At 41.6% G+C, this 20,980-nt stretch overlaps 1 protein-coding gene across 2 annotated transcripts in view; it reads left to right on the top strand.

Annotated features, from left to right (window-relative positions):
* Nucleotides 1–20,922, top strand: part of WWC1 (WW and C2 domain containing 1) — a 65,634-nt gene extending 44,712 nt beyond the window's left edge. For both annotated transcript variants that reach the window (XM_021410601.1, XM_021410602.1), the window contains exons 10-23: nt 1,120–1,209; nt 3,508–4,046; nt 8,827–8,935; nt 10,702–10,782; nt 11,664–11,750; nt 12,540–12,732; nt 14,093–14,245; nt 14,831–14,931; nt 15,724–15,871; nt 17,316–17,480; nt 17,804–17,896; nt 18,398–18,628; nt 19,664–19,785; nt 20,278–20,922. In XM_021410601.1, the coding sequence (XP_021266276.1) occupies nt 1,120–1,209; nt 3,508–4,046; nt 8,827–8,935; nt 10,702–10,782; nt 11,664–11,750; nt 12,540–12,732; nt 14,093–14,245; nt 14,831–14,931; nt 15,724–15,871; nt 17,316–17,480; nt 17,804–17,896; nt 18,398–18,628; nt 19,664–19,785; nt 20,278–20,344 (2,179 nt within the window). In that variant the 3' untranslated portion in view covers nt 20,345–20,922. The remainder of the gene's footprint in view (nt 1–1,119; nt 1,210–3,507; nt 4,047–8,826; nt 8,936–10,701; nt 10,783–11,663; nt 11,751–12,539; nt 12,733–14,092; nt 14,246–14,830; nt 14,932–15,723; nt 15,872–17,315; nt 17,481–17,803; nt 17,897–18,397; nt 18,629–19,663; nt 19,786–20,277) is intronic.

Raw genomic sequence — 20,980 nt, 5'->3', positions numbered from 1 at the left:
TTGTGCTCTGGAGCTTGCTAAAAGCCAACAGATAAAGTTTTAAATTCTAAAAATTTTCAGTTTGTTCTGAGCACCCTTGTATGGGATTGGGATTTTTCTGGGAACTGGTATTTGACAGGACTGTGGGAGTTAGATGGACTGTCCTGTGAATCTGAACTAGCTGAAAGAAATAAGAGCTATCCTCCCTAATTTTGCTTATATTGCAGTAGGAGATCTCCTAGGAACCTACACTAAGGATGAATACTGCTTTAGGTGCTACCTACAGCTGCTTTACAGTCTGGATGTATTAATGCGGATGCCCAAGGCAATGCTATTTTTAGTTGCAGTCTCTTCAATTTATATGGAATAAGTGTATTGCATTCATTTGTCTGTCTCTATCTTCATTTCCTCTATGTGCTCAGTATCTAGACTACATGCATTTTCTATGTAGTCTTTTGATGGTTTTATTGTACTGGAAAAAATCTGGGAGTTTTAGCTACTGGTTTTTTACCAGCCTGAAAAATCTCTGGTTGACCAAATGTTTTTCTGCATTGCTGTAAGATGCACGCCTTCATTTGTGATTTTTAGGAATATGGTTCTGTTCAAGTGTGCTGAAGAAATGAATTGTTTCTTGGGAAGGATTTAGTGCCTGAAGGCCTGTTAAATTAGAGAACGAGCACCCAACTGCACGTTGTGCCTCAAACCAGTCCAGGTGTGAGATAAAACTGAGATGTTGTTCAAGTCCCTTCATTCATGTAAAGTCATAATGAAATGGTTAATAACTGAATCATATAAGCCTTACTGAAAGCACATCTTTGTTAGCACAGTAACCATAAGCACACAGTATCATACAGCAAGCAAAATCTGTTAAGATTTCTTGTGAGGGCCTGATCCTAAGAAACGTTAACTTTCATACTGTGATGTGTGATGCTCTGTGGTGAATGTTTTCAGGATTGAGTTCGTCATTTTAAGAGTTTGGAAGTCGGTAAGCACCTGCACATCTTGACTGAATTCTGTTCTATGTTATACTGTACACTGTCATTAACTTTAGTAGGATTTCCCTGATGGAATAGACTTACCCTTCACTCTTCATTTTATATTGTAAATGCTGCTTTAGATCATCTTTTTCTGTCCTCTTAGATTGAAGTTGAATAGCAAAAGAAATCAGCTAGTCCGAGAACTGGAAGAAACAACACGATTAGTTGCAATGTTGCACACTCAGCTGAAAAGGTACGAAACCTGTTACGCAATTTGTAGATTCTTTAAATGCACGTGATGTAACGGCCCTTTCTCTTCTAACAACTTCATTTCCCAGCTGAGTGATCTAAAAAACCTTTCGCTTACAGTAAGTAGTTGCCTAAGATGCCTAGGATTCCCGTGTAGACAATGGAAAGAGGAACCCTGAGGTTTATGTGTCACACTCGATTTAGATAGGCATTTAGAATGTGATAAGTGCCTTTGTGGTGGTGCTTCTGACAACAAATGAGTTCCAACAATCCCTTTTATTTCTGACATAGAAGACTTAGGTGAGATGTTTTGGCAAATGTTTGGAACTATTTTATTAGGATGTATGTTAAAGACATCTTAATATTCACACAACAAGTGAAATGTATGGTAGAAATGCAAATACATGTTACTGTGTTACGATTCCAAGTATGCTGTTGCTTACTATGTAGGCAATGTATTGTGTTATCTCCAAATCTACTGTTGTTAATGTGGCATACAGAAATATTTCTGTAATCTTACTGTAGTCTGCTTATTGAGGTTGTAGTTTTTGGAAGCTCATAGAATTACTCTTTTCAGAGACAAATGCATGTCTGTAAGCAGTAAAGTCAAATCTTCATAAGTGGCAACTATGTCTTTAGCCTTTTGATTAGAAAGAGTGTTTGGTGGGGTTTTTCTTTGGTTGAGGTTTTTCCTATTTGTACTGAATTTATTCTGTTTGTAGCTTCTGTTCCACTTGGATTCTGTTTCATGTTATGAAGATGATACCGAAAAGACTGGAAAAAAATCATAGTGCAAGAATGATTTGTAAATAAGCCACCATGGAGAATAGCTATCTGTGATGTTCTTGTGCAGTGGAGCTGCATCATTTTGGTTTCTTCTAGCTGATCAGGGATCTTTTGAGGTGACCAAGAAGCATGTGAAACTAATTTTTTCCTAACTATGTGCCCAGTGTTCTTGGCATGCTCCTTCATAAGAATAAGCCTTTGCTATTAACCCCGTAATACAAAATGTCTGCCATTCAAAGTGAAGTGCACAAAGTGTTGTCGAGCCCAATTTGTTGATGAGGACAAGGTTAATTTAGAACAAAAACAAAAAACCTACTCCATTTCTGTAGTAAAGTACTGAAGAGCTCTAGATTCAGTAGCCCTGATCACTTTTATGTATGCTGCTCAAATACAGAAATGTTTATCGCATCTCAGTTGTTGTTTCACCCAAAGGTTTTTTTGAACAAACATGGTGCAGTGCACGTCTGTCATACAAAGCAAGAGATTCTGTGCCAAAATTATACTGGATTCTTTTTTTGTAAGGTCATAGGCATAATATTATCATAAAGCTTCTATCATGTTCCCATAAATAATGGATTATTAGGCTTATTAACATCCTCACTGTTTTTTTCAGTGAGGTTACTTAAGCCTAACCCACTTGTACATATACAGAGGTTTTTTTTAATAGCTAATCCATATCTAAAGTAATGATTAAGAGCTCCTTAACCAGTCAGCAGTAAGCAAGGTATTTAATATCTGAAGCAGCGGAGTTGGTTGAAATAGAATTTCTAAGGATGGTACACATAGTCAGTGCTACAGGTCTAAGCACAGGCTTGAAACTAATTTTCCTGTTAGTTATATTTTGAAACTAGATCTCTGGGGAAAAATAATTAGTGAGGACTGATTTCATAGTCCAACCCCAACTCTTCCCTTGGTTCTTATGGCCCTGGAGTCCGTGTAGCAGCCTTTCATGTAGGTAAATCCTTCCAGTATTCTGGAAACTGCTGCATGTTGTGTGGGCCACATGTCTGAGGACAAGTTCCAGGCAGCTGGTATTGTCCTTTTGAGCTGAGTTCCAAGATTGAGGTGAATGGAAATTTTCTTCTGTATGGACAGACAGTTGCAATAACTTGATCTGCTTGCATGACCTTGCTTTTTTTTTTTTTTTTTTGGTGGTCTTCGGAGATTAACAGCAACCACAGATTTTTCCAAACAGAAGTGGGAAGAGAATGTTGTCACTAATTTCTGATTGCTTTGAAACTGTATTAGTATTGCTTTGGCTGAGCAAGAGTTCTTAGGAGGAGAATGATAATGTTGAGTTCAAAAATGTGGATGAACTCTATTTTTATTAAAAAGTGGCTTAACTTTTCCACTGGGTGGACTGTTGTTCTAGATTGGGGTAGAGGGGGCTAATGCATATGGCCTGAGCTGACAAAGCAAAATGCACTGTCTGCGCTTGAAGACTTGGTGATACTTTAGTGTCCGTTTCGGAAATCAGGAAATACAGTATAACTGTTTTCTGACTTGTCTCCTTCAGTCTCTCTGCCAGCATGCTTTCCCTCTCCTCAAGTAGCAGCCCTGGCTCTCTTGCATCGAGCAGAGGATCTCTTGCCACCTCCAGCCAGGATTCGTCCACCTCTACCAGCTTCACTGACCTCTACTGTGAGCACATGGAGCAGTTGGAGCAGCTGGACTCGGACTATCAAAACAAGATTGACTTGCTCTTGGAAGGAGCCACTGGATTTAGGCCATCAGGCTGTATCACCACTATTCATGAAAATGAAGTAGCAAAAACTCACAAAGCAGATGCCACAACTCGCATACAGGCTTTGAGATCACTGTCTGGTACTCCAAAATCCATGACGTCTCTGTCCCCAAGGTCATCTCTCTCTTCTCCATCCCCGCCTTGCTCTCCACTGGTGATAGACGCACTCCTTACTGGTGATGCCTTTTCAAGCCATATGGATTTTGATGATGCAGAGATAAGTACAAATCTCTCCGAACTCACCCTGAACATCGGGAGTGGCAACTGTAGACTGGAAGAGCCTAGAGCAGGAGATAAAAATCTAGGTCAAGGTATGATAACAAAATATTTGTGTGCCCATGGATGGTTTTATTTTAATGTGGTTTATAAGGCATTAAGAAGCAAGTATTTCTAACGCTGTCCCTCATTTTGATATCTGTGTTAGAAAGTATATTCCTTTGTGCATCCTGCTTGGGAGAAAGGCTTGGTATTCTAGTTTGTGCACAAAATCACCAGTGATCTGATGATTCATCCAGAAGGCTGTTTTTAGTGACTTGTATGTATACACAAATATAAATTACAGTGGTGGGATGTCTGGATTAATTAGGCACTTAACTACTCAGTGTGTAGTCCGGTGTGTTGGGTCTGACGTTAGGAGGCATATAATGCCATATTGATGAAAATGTTTTGGGTGAGATCTGAGGATGACTCGGAAGGCCGTTCAGCTTAACAGTAGACAAATGATAATCAAAATCCTTCCCTGCCACTTCAGCATACACGGCAGCTTGCTCTGGTTCCCAGTAAATCAGTGGCAGCAAATTCATTAATGTTAGCTGAGCAGACATGTCAAGGCTGTGTTCAAGTTTCTGCTGTTTTGAGGGGGTGGTCTCTTAGCAACAACAACGTGTTTAGGTTGTAAGCGTGATAAAATAAGACGTTTAAAGAGTGTGAATGTTCTGATGCATACATATGGCTCATATGTGGGTGGGAAATATTCATCCCTTTTTAGAGCGGTGGCCCCGCTGCGGTGGAGGGGAAGCAGAAGTGGCAGTGAAAGCCATAAGCCAGGGCCTGTCTGAAGCTGGTGTCTTGGCAGTTAGGTTAAACCCAATGGCAACAACTCCAAGAGCTTGAGTTGTAACTGTAGCAAAGAGCAGCTTTAAGGCAGGATGAACTCCTTGGCTATAGACCTATGAAAGGCAGTTCAGTTTTTTTCAATTTTGCATAGAATTATAGAAAAGCCTACACAAATAAAGGGAACTAGCACCATGTTATCACTTCCTCCTGTCATGGTTGCCATCAGAAAAGCTGGTGCTATTTAAAATACAGTAAAAGGCATGAGTGCAGAGTTTCCCCTTTAAGTTACTGTTTTCCTACAAGCAAGAGATACTATGGGTTTGAATAGGAAACAGTAATTATTCCTATTAGAACAGGACGCTGATTAGTTCTAGCCTTTTTAGCTCTTCAAGATTTGTCAAGGCTGTTAAAGTGAAAGCTAAGGTGTTAAGCAGATTAAGCGATTATTACTGTTACCCAGTCAGCAGACAAAATAATCACCATAAGTAGTTTATTTCAGGGCAATAATGAGACGAGATTTTACTCCTCAGGCATTTTGTGCGCTGTTCCGTGTAACACCCGAAATGAGGTGGCTGCGGCTGGAGTGGTTAGTCCTTGGCCTCATGGCAAAAGTATGCTCACATGTTCTTAAGTAGAGCTGAACGGTATAGATCTAAAAGATTTGCTTTTCTTTCCTCTTAAAAAGGGGGGGAAAAAAAAATCCCTGCCACTTTTGAGGCTTAAGTAAGGTTTTCCTCTATTACCTGAGTGATATCTGAGTGATTTAGGTGAAACTAATAGCAAAACTTGGAATTTGGTGGTATCTGTCATTCTGTGAGGAAATGGCATGAATGTGAGGACAGCGCACAGCATGTTTTTTCAAGTCCTTGTTATAGTGTCAGTGAGAGCCCATGAAAGAGGAAATGGCAGGAAATGAATACTTACAATTATTTGTGTGAATGAAATTTTTTAAAAAAAGCTAGGAAACAACATAGCAAATGTTACCAGCCACCTTGGGAATACAGAAGAGAGTAGAATCAGCTGTAAACTCTTGCATAAATTTGCTTTTCCAAGTAATACCTCTTCAGAGACATATGGCTTAAAATAGGAAACTCAAACTTTGCATTAATTAGCTACGTGACAAAGTTCCAGGTCTAGTGTGCATGTGTAGGACTTAAAGTGCTGAGCGTCCAGGTGGCTTACAGGAAATGTGAGGGGGAGAAAGGATGGAAGCATTTTATTTTCAGGAAACCCCTTAATCTTTATTCAGGTTTACACTTAAACATTCTGATGTCTATATACCCTCCCGTATTTTTGGTGTTTGTGCATCCTCTCTATTCCCAGTTTTTACTGGGGTAAAGATGAGTCAAAATTCTGCCAGCTGCTTTCATTTTAAATGTGCTTCACCAAACTACAAGCAGCAGCTTCCAGTTGTCACAAGTTCCTGTTTCTTCTGAGGCCTTTTCCTATGGGATTTCGTGTATCTTGGAGCTGAGGGCTGGAGCTGAAGCATCGCGCAGTGAAGCTCTCTGCTTCTGAGATGCCCCAGCTGACATCTCGGTACCTGTCAGCTTTCTCCACTTTAGCCTGTGCCAGAAGCTCCTGCCATGGGTGAAGGTGTCCCAAAAAATGACCAGAAAACAGGAAAAACAAAACAGAGGCCTCCAATAGCGGCAGGCTTGAGCTTCCTTACTTGCAAAGCTAGCAAGCAAAAAGGGGGCTGGTAAACAAGTGACTGAAAACTGTTACAGATGTGAAACGTGTCCAAGGATCAGTACTGTGCATTGGAGAACTGAGAAGATTCATTCACTCCCCTTGACCACAAGATACTCAGGTGGAGTTATCAAAAGCAAAGGCTTTCTGGGTTGAAGTGATTAATCGAAGGAGAAAAAGAATTTAAGCATGTGGAGACTGATTTGCAGCGTATTTCTTAATAAAGAAGCTTAATATGAAAAGATTCCTGGACTGACATTTCAGGGAGCAGTGCATAAGCCTCCAACAATTAGAAAGCAGGGGAGAAACCAGGGAAGAAAGGGCACAGAGCATGCTGAAGGAAGAGGAAATATTCCTGGCCTGCTCACATACCTGAGGCCAGGGTGTGGGGAGCGCAAGGGGCCGGGCCCTCCCACACGGTGTGAGAGGGAAGGGATTGAATTGAGTGCCAGTATGAAACATCTCCACTACTTTCAGTTAATGATTGATCTGTTACGTTATGGATGCCAAAGTTTATTCACGTGGCTTGACCTCTGGGCAAAAGGTCTGGATATTTATTTCTGTCCAGCAGTTCCTTGGCCATTCTGAGAAAAAAAACATTCTTCGGTGGTACTGTCAACAGAAATGGATGAGTTGGCCCAAATTACTCAGACACGTGAGCAACGTATTGGTGTTACCTGTGGCACCCTCTGCTGATAACTGTGGAACAAGTCTTTTTATCATTCTACAATCCTGTGTGGAGCTTGCACACTTCTTGCACCAGTGCTTTTCAAATCTGTTTTTAATAATGAGGCTTTGTGTAACTGTGTGCAAAAAAAAAAAAAAAAAAATTTGCTTGGTAATAAAACATGGGGTGGAAACAGTAGATTGATTCAGGGTTCTCATACGTTCCTAAGGCTACAGGAAAAAGGGATCTCTTTGGAAAGACAAAAATCCCATGGGAGGAGTGTGTCCTCACCCGCAGAGCAGATGTCCCAGGGCCCTGCCAGTGCTGGAGGGGGATGAGCTGGATGTGCTCATTAGCTGCTCTGGCACACCCAATTCTCAGACCTACGGCTGAAGCATCTGTCTGCAAAATTCGCCCAAATTAGGAGTGCGCATCTTTCCCTGTTTTGTAGCGCAGGAGATGGAATAGAATAGCTGTTAGAAGGGGTGTACCAAAGATCATTGAGTCCAACTGCCTGACTTCTTGAGAGCTAACCAAATGTTAAAGGTTATTAATGAGGACATTGTCCAAACGCCTCTAGAATGCTGATATTGTGGGACATCAGCCACTACTCCAGGAAGCCTGTTCTAGTGCTTGACCACCCTTGATGTATAGAAATTTTTCCTCGTGTCTGCAGTCTGACCCTCCCCTCGCACAGCTCGGTGCCATTTCTGTGCATCCTGACTTTGGTTCCCATACAGCAGAGACCAGCAGCTCCTTAACATCCCTGTGCAAAACTTCTTGCTTTACCTCTCTCCATTTCTCTTCAGTCTTCTCCGTGTTTCCGTGTGTGGCTGCTGCCTCGAATCCTATAACCTTTCTCCCTATGTTTGTCTAGTTAATCTGATCTTTCCAAAGTTATATTCTGTCCTTTGTATGCTAACCTATTTGATCTAGGGCTCTGGGAGTTTATTTTCTTGTTTTTCTTCTCTCCTTGAAGTTAAACATGATGTAAGCTCTCTAGGTGGGATACAACCCCCAAGTAATCCCTTCCTGGCCGGAGCTCAATTCCCCGTATTTGCCTTCATTGCTTTTGTCCGTGATACTGGGACAGAAGGGCTAGTACCTGCTCAAGGCTCACTTGCAGGGGAAGCTCTTTTATTGGTTATTTATGTATAACCTTTTTGAAGTTTAGAAGCTCTGTATCTTCTACACGTTGTCATCTTGTCCTGCATACATCCTTGTCCTGCATACGTCCTTGCCCTTCAATGCTTTGAAGCCCCTCATGTGAGGACCCATATCCCCAGAGGTACGTGGGGCAGCCATGGTACTGCAGCCAGCACAGCGTAGCTTCCATCTGTGAGTACTCTGCTGCAGGACCCAGGTATTAAATGGGCATCGGCTGTGCAAGTCCTGCTCTCCTTGCTGCCACATGCTGTTCCTCTGGTTGTCTCAAAGCTGTGTGCTCTCCAGGTCAGTCTGGCACTCTGCTGAAGCACTAACTCAGCTCTGGCCAATGAGCACAGGTCACCCTGCTTTTGTGCTGTCTGTGTTCAGAAATGTGCTGTTGTTTACCAGAAGAGGGGTGGAGAAAAAAATGTGATTCAAGGGGAGAATGAGGAAAAAGCTGCTTCTGATCCAGACGGTTCATTTTCATTAACACCTGTTATTGGTTTTCCTCTGTGTTTTTCTGTTAGGTGTAAATACAGCTGGAGGGACGGCACTGAAGGTGGCATGTGTGTCAGCTGCAGTGTCTGATGAATCTGTTGCTGGAGACAGCGGGGTATACGAAGCATCTGTGCAAAGGTAGACGTCAGATCTTTCTCTAGGAAGAGGCTAACAATTCAGCATTACACGCAGGAGTCAGCTGGGATAATGCTGCTTGGATGGTTTGTTTGTGATTAGGTGACTAAGATTCTCAACCTCAGACTCTTTAATATTTCTGAAAAAAAAAAAAACTGTAAGCAGCATGAATTGGATTATAAACAGGACCTATGTATCCTATTGTAAAAGTAGCTGGAAACAAGGTTGTCACTTCTCTCTTTGTGGAGAACTGCTTGAACAGCTCATCTGTTTCTGAAGGCACTGGTAAGCTGTTAGCAGAGAGCCATCTGGCAGGTGTAATGCTCTCCTCTTTCCATCCATCCAGCCCTACTGGTGGCATTGACAGCCCTCGGCCTGAAAGGCCTGTGTGATGCTAAGGAAGAACACAGAAGCACTGTGAAACACCTTACAGCTATCTGCACTGTGATGCAGTTTCTGGGTGTTTGGATTCAGTACGTGACTTGTGCAGATTTCTACCTCTTAGTACCTAGCTTAAGAATGATATTTGCATTATTGCTCCTCCTGGGGTTCCAGACTTAGTGCTTGCTAAAGCTGTCTGGAGGGGTTTGACAAAAAGTACACTGAAAGGTGATGTTCTTATTTATACCTGTTCTGATTCTATCTACAGTAGGTTTCCCTTCCTGTATTTATTGGTAGAGGTATATATTGTGGTTGTTTTGTTTTTTTTTTTGCTGTACATGACTGTAGAGGTGAAAAATAGCTGATCTCTACTCCCATCCGTTTTATTAATGAATTCTCCAGAGAGATGAGTAATCTGTGTTTACAGGACTATTCCCTTGTGGAATGCTTTGTAAATTAGACCTTGTATTTTCAAGTCAAGCAATCACACAGTGAGGTATCTTAGGGCCCTTGTGTCCCCTCGATGGGGAAGGGAGCTCTGTGGCAGGGGGGAGGAAGGGAGAGGAGATAATGTGGGGGAAGCAGCGAATGCATCCCATGCCTATTTACGTCTTATGTCACTTAATGTTTGGGTTCTTGACTTGGCAGCCTTCGTAATGGCTGCAGTATTGTTTGGATGCCTATAAGAAATAGCGAGGGTGGGATGAGCAATCACTTGTCCTCTCTAGATGGAATGCAGAAGATTGCCAGGTAATATGGGAGACACATCCATGCTAATCCTGTTCTAACATGCTACAGTGTAGCCTCTGAGCCAGTTAGGTGCTGAATGTAGTTGTTGGGACTTAAAGCACCTAAAAGTTTGGAGGAGGAACTGGGAGGAAAAACTATGCAGGTGGCTACTTTAAAGAAAACTAATCAATGTACTCTGTTACTTTTAATGTTCTTAGGGAAGTTTGATTTGTTAAAGAAACAAAGGAATGACTTAAATCTAATCAAACTTGAGAATTTTTGCTGTCATGGTGCAGGACAGGATTTTAACTGTTAAGTCTTATTTCTGTTGTTGGGCAGTCAGCTGTCTTTAATAAAATCCTGTCAAGGGAACCCTTTAATAGCCCTCTCTGCCTTCTCTTTGCACAGCTTGTCATGTGGCTTTCTTGGCAGTGAAAGGGGAAGGCATATGACTTTCTGCTGAGATAAGGACTGTAATACATAATACATACCTCTAAGGGTGACTGAACTTCTTTAATTGGGCTTTCTTCTAGCTGCTAATTTTACAAAATCTATATGCTCAACTCTTGAATGGAAGGGAAAAGATTTTCTATTGCTTACACGGTAGCACCTTCAATAAGAGGGAAATCAAGTCCTTCGTTGTCTTTGATTTCTCTCAGACCATGTGCGTCAGAAGTGATGGTGTTTGACGGTGATGATACAGAAGCAGTTGGGACAGCTAAAGTGCAAATTGCAATGAGGTAAGCACTACGTATTTTTATTGGATTTTCCTTCCTATAGGAAGAATATTCAAGTTTGTGCTTTGTTCTGTTTACTTACAGTATTTACCCTATCCTATTGGTGTTAACAGACACCCTCCTTGTACTGTAATTGACAATTACACTCATCTCTGAGAGATCATTGGCCCAGGTATCTTCATTCATATCAATAGAAATCAATTGGTGATAGTGGTATAACAGTACAAAGCAGCAATTGGAGTACTGACATTGCTGGGCTGGAGGAAGCGTTGTGTTCCCTCTGTCTCCTTCAGTGTGCGGTTTGTGGAGGGAAAGGCTGGTGAGGGTAAGTGGTAATCATTGGCTACACCTGAATCCCACAAGAGGCAGGTAAGGCATAGGAGGGTAGGCACAGAGGTGTTGTCCTTAAATTATTCACTAGAAGATGACGAATTCATAGAGAAAAATAGGTAGTGCAAAACTATCTTCTCATGGCCATCAACGGGGAAACAATGGTTACCCTTAAAGTCTTTGCTATATTTGCATCAAGTATTTCTACGTGCAGCTTTTTTGTATTAGATTGATTATATAAGGCCCTTTGAAAGGTTTTAGTTCAATACAGCAATTAACTAGATCCCCCCAAAATCAGTGTACAAACAACAGATCTGTAGTCCATTGTATCTGTGAATTCTAAAGTCATTCCGCATGTTCTGGTAGCAAAATTTCATGTAATATGAAACTCATTTTGTTATAAACTGTAAGCAAGCCATGCTCCCTTTATAGTTTTGTCTTGTTTGTAAGTGCGTAATGCTGACTGCCTGGACTATTGAAACAAGTGGAATACTCATTCATGACGTCTGTGGCAGACTTCTCTCTAATGGGTTTTTTGTGTCTTTTCAATTCAGATACGATGAAAAAAATAAGCAATTTGCAATACTGGTCATCCAGCTGAGTAATGTTCAAGCACTGCTGTTACAACAGGACCAAAAAGTGTAAGTGGGTGAAATAAACGCACTTGAGTATTTGTATTAGATTCCAGTAGGAGCTAAACAGGTGTTGATTTGTTGTTCATGCTCTTAAATATATATATATAATTTTTAAAAATGTACCCCTTCTGAAATGCTTCTAAATTTCATAATGTCACATCATACATGAGGCCTGTACTCAACCTGGAATAAGATGCAACTTTTTCCTTAAAAGTCTGTATTAACTAGGGCAAACTGTGCTGGAATTAACACCAGCCAGCAAGCTTCTGAACTCCAGCAGCACCCAGAGGAACTGTATCAAGTGGAGAGAGGGCTCTCATTCTACTGCAGAATTCATCTTGGACATGTGCACAGATGCATCCATGCATAGGGAAATGCACGGTTTCTACTAGATTCATTCGAGGCATAACTTCTAAATTCAGCTGTATAATGAGTAAACTGACACAAGCTTGACTGATTTTTGCATTGGTGCTTCTACAGAAGGGTAGTGTTAGCATACAAGGTTCTGTTTAGTGGCAAACTGCTGATGTAAACCGCTATGTGAAACAATCCCGTGATCTTCCATCACAAGATTCAGAGAGATGAAACCTACAGCAACTCACAGCACCTCGTCTCCAACTTTGTGATGAGATGTTCCTTTCTCCTCAGTTGACTAACATTCCAAAGAGCAGGATAAGGACAGTCGTGTTCACTGTGCTTAGGATGAATTTCGCTTACAGATCTATGGAGCTCTTGCAATAGAGGTGGCTGCAAACTTGTACGGTATTGCTGACTGCAGCGTGTTTTTTGCAATAGGAACATTCGCGTGGCAGTCCTGCCCTGTTTGGAAAGCACAAGCTGCTTGTTTCGCACAAGGCCGGTGGAAGTTTCAGACAATCTCATGTACAATGAAGTATTTTGGGTTTCTATCTCTTACCCAGCTTTACGCCAGAAGACTTTAAGAGTTGATGTTTGCACTGTAGATAAATCTCGCCTTGAAGAATGTTTGGTTAGTATTCATCTCTATTTCGATACATTTTCTGTGTTTGTTTTCGCTTTTGAATTGAACAAAATTTTCAACTTTGAGTTGTGGCAATTTCTCAGAATCTTGTTCTTGATAATCTTCAGCTGTATGATTCCTTCCAGACAAGGCTTTTTCTCCTGAAATTGTTATTGCAAGGAACATTTGTTACGTAAATGTTTTGTTACAGAACTACAGGTAACTTTGCCACAGACTGCTGGATTTCCCTTAAGGTGAAACCCTTGCCTATTTTTCCTCCTTTTTGGAAACTTTTGTTGTGATGTAATCGGGAATTGACTTCTTACAGGATTTTTGAAGCCACTGTAGAATACTGAAAAATAATATTTTTTTTAAAAAGCTGCTCTTAAGCTTCTCTATTAAAAATCACATAACTATTGTTTTGAGTGGTGGTATTTCCGTAGACATTTAGCCCCTTCTTGTTAGGCAAGCCCTTTGTTCAGTACTGACTGGATAACTTGATTTAAATGCTGCTGTTTCTGGAGTAATGTACTCTAGAACACGAGTAGAGTGTCTTGAACTGGGTGGGATATAAGCAACAGTGAAGCTACAGAGAAGCTTTTATTTTCTCCTGCAAGTGTTTTGTAGCATCTCCTTCGGCTGGAGGAGGTACATGTTTTATGGTGTTTCTGCATTTCTTCCTACACCTGCTTTGCAAAGCACATCTGGGTTCAAGAAAAGATCTGTTTTCCAAATGGAGGTTTCCTGTCTGGCAGCATGTAATGTCCTACTGTACCTGAGCTCCTGATGGGACCACGTTAACTCGCATGACGTGCGCTCAGTATGCAGTCTGTTGAACTGTGCTAGTGAAATGGAGTCCACTCAGACAGCAATGATTAAACAAACTGCAGAACAGCCTTAGTTTGGTTGTGAATATATGTATTAAATATGAGGTGGGGAAAAGGGAAGGCAGATGAAGAAGAAGGGAATACACAGAACTAAAACATGACAGTCTGAAAGAGTGATATAATTTTTTTGTCAGACTTGCAGGTTTCTTGAAAGGAGGTCTTCTCCTGTTCCTCTTTATTTTGAAGCTGTGGCTGTAACTTAGCTGCAGCAGAACTGTTCCTACTTCTCGGTACTTGTGCACAGGACCTGTAGTAAGGCACTGGATATTTGGATTGGGAGTCTTAAACAATGTTAATATAGTTAAGCATAAAGCATTGCTAGTGCTATTTCTCACATGCTGTTGAAATGGGGATAAGCAGGGCAAGTCTTCTTTCTGATGAATTTACCAAACTCAGGTAGTCCTGGCTTTTTGCTCTCTTCTTACTGGTATAGTACTAGTTCATATCAGTGTTGTACTAAAATTATTTTTCCCTCCCAATAGGGTGGAGCACAAATTAGCCTTGCTGAAATATGTAGATCTGGAGAGAAATCAACCCGTTGGTATAACCTCCTTAGTTCTAAGTATCTGCAGAAGCAAGACAGGAAAAGTAAACAAGGAAACGTTCATTCTGAAATACCCTGCGCTGATAAAACAGTAAGAACTCCTTAAATCAAATAAATCTCTTTCAAACCCTCTCATTAGTACTGTTGAGGTGGCTGAAGGACTTCTACAATAGATAAGAAGTCTGGCATGTTTATGTTTAGAACAGAGAATGTTACTAAGTGTAGCAAAATAGTAGAGCGATTATAGATATGCCCTTGTCCCAAGCTAGCTGCTTACTGAAATCTGTGCCTTGTAAGCATGAGGACAATGGTACGTGGTCTGGTGTAAGCAATGTGTCAGCTTTTGCATTTCTTCTCACTAGACAGGTTACCTTTCTGCAATAAACCTGCTGAACAAGTAAAAATACACATTTAACCTTTCTGTGTGCATGGTATGCAATATGAATGTAATATGTTTAGCCTGGTAGTAGCACACGTGCTGGAAAGCTGGTCCAGGTATACTCACATGGTCTTGACTGTGCACTGTATGTGTAATGAGCTGCTTGAGCAACGTGGATATAGAGATTACAACCTTCTCCTGCTACCTGAAGAAAGCTGCTGGGGCTGTTCTGACCAGAATGTTGGGCATGTTGCAGTCTGAGTAGTACCTTTAAAAGAAGCCTCTTGCTCTCCTCAGGACTCTGTATCAGCGCTCTTAGAGCAGACAGCTGTTGAACTGGAAGCTGTGGAGAAGAAATTGGAGGAAAGCAGAACCACTTTAACTAGTGGAGAGAGCTGGTAGGTAGCAGCATTCCACTGTCTCAATATCACGGGATTATGAGAGCATCTGGGGATTCAAGACTGAAAATTGATGTGCAGAGAAAAAAGTAGCTGATAGCAAGCTGTAGGAAGCTGCTTCCATCTTGGTTTCAATAACATTTTTATTCCTTCTGTTCTGGAGATTGTGCTTGGGAAATGAGAACAAAGCTTATAAAGCTTAAAAATAGATACAGTAACACTATGCTCATTCTCTGGTAGAATGCTCTGTGAACCTCTGAAAGCTCCACTGCATGGTGGATGGTTTTGCTTCAGTATTAGTTTTGGTTGTTGTTTACATTGTTCAGTTCAAGTTCTATTAATGGAGCCTTACATTTGAAATAAAAATATAAGCCAGGCCAATGGACTTGATTGAGAAGTTAGCAGAGAGTTCCAGGGAGCTGAAAAGGATGTTTAAAAACAGCATTTCCATTTTCTCCAGTATCACTTCTTGTGATTAGTTGCATCCTGAGAAATGTACTCATCTTAAGCTCAGACCACGTGTCTGAACCCTGAACTTTCTCCATTTGAAGCAAGATCAGTGTGAAGGGAAGGTTCTGGCTGCAGTGGTCGTCTTCTAGTGCAGCTTCACTGTAGTTTTCCTTATTCCCTTATATATAAAACTCCATGTGTGTTATCTCAGTGGCTACAAGTGCAACTGACTGCCTTAGGGATGAGTTTCTGATCAGCAGCTTACAGGAAGTAACCCCCTTCTGGAACACTTGAATATTGTACAAAACAGGCCAGTTCAGTAGCAGAAGCTGTTCTTTACAGGCAAGATGAAGAGGCTGCTGAGCAGGAAGAACTGGATGAGATCAGTGAAAATGAAGCAGAAGAGGAGGAAGAATTCTGTGCTGGAAAATTGCTGTGGGAAACAGAAGAAAGTCTGGATTCCCATCCTCATGTGGAAACAGTGGTAAAGGTAAGGCTTTAGTTAAACTTCCTGTTGTTTGCTGCAGTACTCCAAGCAGCCTCTGTTTAATTGCACCATCCAAAAATCTGAGGACGAAATCTTCCTTTGCCTTTCTCTTAAGTGCTTACAAGTGCAGTGTTCACACTTCACCCTAGTTTTAAAATGTCCAATGGAATAAACCCTTGGGGAAAAAAAGCCTTGGTGAGGCAATGACTGAGAACTGATTCTGAGCTCTGAAGACGCAGACCGCTGCCGTAACGAAGTACCTGTACCTACTTGATTTTTACTCTGTTTATGGCCAAATCTCAATTGATATTGGGAAACTGACTCTTACAGCAGGTATGAGTTCATGTGGCTACAGCTTGACTGTGCAGACTTTCTCTTGCCAAAAGCTCTCACGGATTGGTATTAAAAATAATTATTTTCCTATTTCTCTGGGCAGTGACCTGATTTGCTTATGCAACCACAAGGCATTGCTAGCGTGATTGGTCTGTGTCTGCACCAGGCGCTTCCTTTGAAGAGCAAAGTGCAATGCTACCTCCACGTCCTTTATGCTGAACCAATACTGTCTAGTCCTGTGATACCGTACATCAGGCTGTGTGTTTTGTTGGCTGTACTTTTTTCTTCCTTCTAACAAAAGATTTTCTGACTTTCAGAAAGTCAGTTTTGTTTTTATTAGAATATCTTCTATTGCCTGATGTCAACATTTTTCTCCTTTCATTTCATCTCCTGCTAAGGGAGCTATTGTTTTATTTAAGGTTTCAGTTTAAAGGGAGAAATTGCTGCTGCTTAGTTGATTGGCTTGCCGTTGAGCTGAGCCAAGCTGCAGCAGTTTCTTGAAAGCTCATAATTGATTTTTAAATGTTTACCTACCTGAAATATTGAATAACTACATGACTACTTTTTCCCATGTTTAATAAGCATTTTCACGCCTTCTTTTGTTACTCATGAAAACTGTTTTCATTAAAATGTGGCTGTGGCTTTGACCTTGTATAATTCTGAGCGTTGCTGCATTCTCACAAGCATAATTAATGTGCTCTAGATCTGCTCTCTGTGCATGTACGTACAGCTATTTATATCTATATTTGCTGTATATGCACAAAAGGTAAGGGAGCGGTCTTCAAAAATCATACCTCTTTTTCTGTATGTTAAATGGCTAGTTCACACTGATGTACTGGATCCAGCAGGCAAAGCTCACTGGACTCAATTGTGTTGCACAGCAATCAATGGACACGGGGCCCTTAGGGAGCAATGCAGTTAATGTAGCAGCTGCTGAGTTCAGAGTGAAGTGTCAGAACACCCTATATGAAAAGGGCTAAAGAGTATCTGGTTTTAAATGTGATGCCTCTGGGCTGAAAGCAGAGATCCATCACAGGTGGCTGCCAGACAGCCCTGAATATGTCATTGGTAAGCTGGCAAGCTGGCATTTTACACTGTGGTATCTGTCTTTCAGGTGGATAAAGAGACAAACACAGAGAGCCTTGCACAATCTTCTGCTGTAGTTCGTCCAAAAGACAAAAGAGCAGCAAATCCACCGCAAACTCAGTTTGTCAGAGGTAGCACTATCATCCGCTCCAAAACATTTTCACCAGGACCACAAAGTCAGTATGTGTGTCGGGTAAGGAAAATGCAATCCTGGATCTATAAAATAGTGCTTTACATTAATGAATGTATGATATCAGTGTTCAGTTCGTCTCAATTTTTTACTGAGTCCTGACACTGCTTTCTTTGACTTCAGAAGCCTTCAATTGACTTCTTTTCTTTGACTCCTCCTTTGACTTCAGAAGTTTCAATCTTTGGGGGGGGCGGTGTCTACTGCAGCCTTTACAAAACTTGAAAGTTCTGCTTACATCACTGCTTACGCAACCCTATGATGTTGCTGCTTATGTAAGTATGTTCTTGTATGTTTGATGGAAAATGTTTTTTCACTTCGATTTTCAGCTGAATCGCAGCGATAGTGACAGTTCAACGCTATCCAAAAAAACCCCCTTTGTTCGAAATGCAATGGAGAGACGGAGCGTCAGAGTGAAACGGGTAAAAACGTCACTGCTTGCTTTTTGTCTAGTATAGATGTTTGCAAAATAGAAGTGAAAACTGTTTAAAAGGAAGAATTTTTTGTAAACACAAACCAGTTGTCACGTTCTTTCATTCAGAAACTTTTCTTTGCACGTGAGATACTTCTCTTAAGGCTACTTTCCTTGAAATGCCAGAATATGACAGGGATGTTTAACTTTAAAGCTTGCTTAGAGAAATCATTTTAGAAAGACTGTTCCTGTTGTCTTCCATCATATTAGAGTAGAAGTAGCAAAAATGTTCCTGCTGTGTTTATTGTTGGAAGAGTCTTTAGTGCTTATGCTGTAACGAGTTGGGGAAGAAGGTGAAAAGAATGCAGCTTCAGATGCTCAGGACAGAATTTTTTTTTTTTTGCACAAAGAAGTGTTGGATGAACAAGAAGAAGTCACATAAAATTATTGGGCCTTTCATGAGGGGAGTGGTGTGGGCCGTTCTCGCTATTGTCCGTTATTTCTTTTTCAGCCTTCCATTAAGTCTGTTGGTACAGAGCGCCTAATTCGCACTTCACTAGATCTGGAGCTGGACCTGCAGGCTTCAAAAACCTGGCACGATCGGCTAGTTCAGGAGATCTCTGTGCTGAGAGAACTGAAGGAGCAGTTAGAACAAGCTCAAAGTCAGGGTGAGAAAGAGTTACCGCAGTGGGTGAAGGATGATGAGAGATTTCGACTGCTGCTGAGGCTAGTGGAAAAGCGAGTAAGTAATACCTGCCTGTGGATTTGATTTAACATTTGAGAATTGTGATTTGAGAAATGGGACTTTGGACAACCTGGAAGTTAAACCTCAGCACTACAGCCACTCGTGTCTTGTACTTATGATTCCATCAGGCAAGCTGTTGATGATGGAAGTTGCTGTTCTCAGATGGTCTGTTTACAGACTGCAGAGTCTATGCCTGCTTTCCTGCAAATACAAAGATTAGGAAGATAGCATCTAAATCTGCTTCTCCTAAGAGAAATAATGGCTCAATGAAACTTGTGCATGATGATCCTGAGCTTTAGAATAGGATTGTTTCCAGTTAGTGTATGTCTAGTGTGGATGTCTGATCTCCCCTGAGCTGAGTCCTCCTGTATAACCTTGCTGGGTTTGTCTTGTCTCTTTAGCTTCCTGTAGTATTCTGTTACTCCTGAACCCATGCAGCACAGGGATTTCCTGTCTTAGTTCAGGTGCAAGTATGGAAAGTCACAAATGCCATCTGTTCTGTGAAGTTCAGCCTCCCAAGCCGCAGTAGGTTCAGTGTGCAATGGCTTGCACCTAACCTCACTGTCTACAGGTTACTTTCCCTAGTGCATAGGCCTGCTTCTCAGCTTTCCTGATTTATCACAAGCACCTCTGCCATCAGGCAGAAACGGTTTTTTTTAAGTTTTGATGGCACAGGATGTAGTTGGTTTAAAAAAAAAAAAAAAAAAGCCCTCTGCGATAGAGCTTGGAAAAATGGATTGCCGTGTTCTTGCATGAGCTGATGTGTTGGCTTAAAAATCATAATACAAAGAAGACAGGTGACAGCCATAATTCCTACCAAGGGGCTTGAAGAAGACCTTACAAAACCTCTCCTGGTTACAGTGGTTGACAAGCCTTCAATTTGCCTTCAATTTACCTTCTGTGCCTTCTGATTCCAGAGTTAGCAGTTTTCAAACCCTTCAGACCTGCAGGTAAAACACTGCTGTATTTACAGATTTATTCAGTAAAAGTGATTCTTCTCAGAAACACAGACAGCTTTCTTCGATTTTTTAGGTGGAAAAAACAGAACACAAGTGTGAGCTCAAAGCTGACAAAATGATGAGAGCTGCTGCCAAGGATGTGCACCGGCTCCGAGGGCAGAGTCGGAAGGAGCCTTTGGAAGTACAGTCATTCAGGTAATTATGGATCATTTGGTAAAGGGAATGAAAACTGACTACCTTGACTTCTTTGTGGATGATTAAGGTACTGATGAAGCTATCTTTTGTACAAGTAGTTAAGTGTTCTGCTTAAACAAATGTTTATTTTCAAATCAAAATCTGAAAGTCAGAAATTCACTGCAGCGCTGCAAGTGATTTCAAAGCAGCTAGAAGTAGGCAGGCCAAATCGTTCCCCACCTGGCACCAAACATGCAAATCCTTACTTTAATGCAGAAGCAGTCCTTTGCTTCCTCAAGTAACATGTTCATCATGCCAAAAATGATCCTTTCTGAAATGGCTTATTCGATTAGATCAGCATTGTGAGTTTAACCGCAAGGATCTCTGGTGTAGCTTGAGAGAGTGTGTGCTGCTGTTCTTGGCAGTGACAGATGGTGGGATACATGTTAATGCAGGTGATGCGCATTTCTGGCAAGACCTCTGTTGCACTAACAGCTGATCATCTTCTTCTAGAGAGAAAATGGCATTTTTCACACGGCCCAGGATAAACATTCCAACGCTCTCAGCGGATGACGTGTGATCACCATAAAGTATTTGCTTTTGGGACACTTCTACAACTGCAGTTTGTTTTTTTTTCGTTTGAAGTTATTTATGTGGCATATGAAGGTACCAAGGCCTTTTTACGTTGGAGCTTCTGTCAGTGCGTGGATGTTTTAAGGACTTCAGGTTGACGTATATCATCACAGAAACCAGCATTAAAGTGACAAGATTGTATAGTTTGTATATTTAGGAATGTATTTTTGGGAAATAGAATTTTAAATAAGAACAAAAGCAGCATCTGGTGCTGTTTATTCTTAAATAATGCTGTTTAGACCTTTTGTACAGCTCAGCCTTTTAGCAGCGTGACGGCAATAAGGGGCGGTGTCGGAACCGTGCAGCTGCCTGTGTGCGGGGCGGCCGAGCGTGTGGTGAGCGGGGCCTGGGGGCCGTGTGACGCACGCAGGTGCTGCACGGGAAGCGTGAGCCCACGGGGCCGCACTGTTACTGCAGCGGTGCACTGCAGGGCTGTGGGACTGCAGCACCCGTTGAAGCCGCGGGCGGAGGGTGGCAGCCCCTCGCTCCGTGCGGGGTTTTCTAATAAAGCAACCGTTCTGCACACACGTGCTTCCTCGCCTGCTCTTGTCTCCTGCATATCGTGCTGCATGACGTCACCCCC

This window comes from Numida meleagris, chromosome 12 (assembly GCF_002078875.1).
Source record: "Numida meleagris isolate 19003 breed g44 Domestic line chromosome 12, NumMel1.0, whole genome shotgun sequence".
NCBI lineage: Eukaryota > Metazoa > Chordata > Aves > Galliformes > Numididae > Numida > Numida meleagris.
The sequence above is the reverse complement of the archived record's forward strand: the minus strand, read 5'-3'. Positions and strand labels throughout refer to the sequence as shown.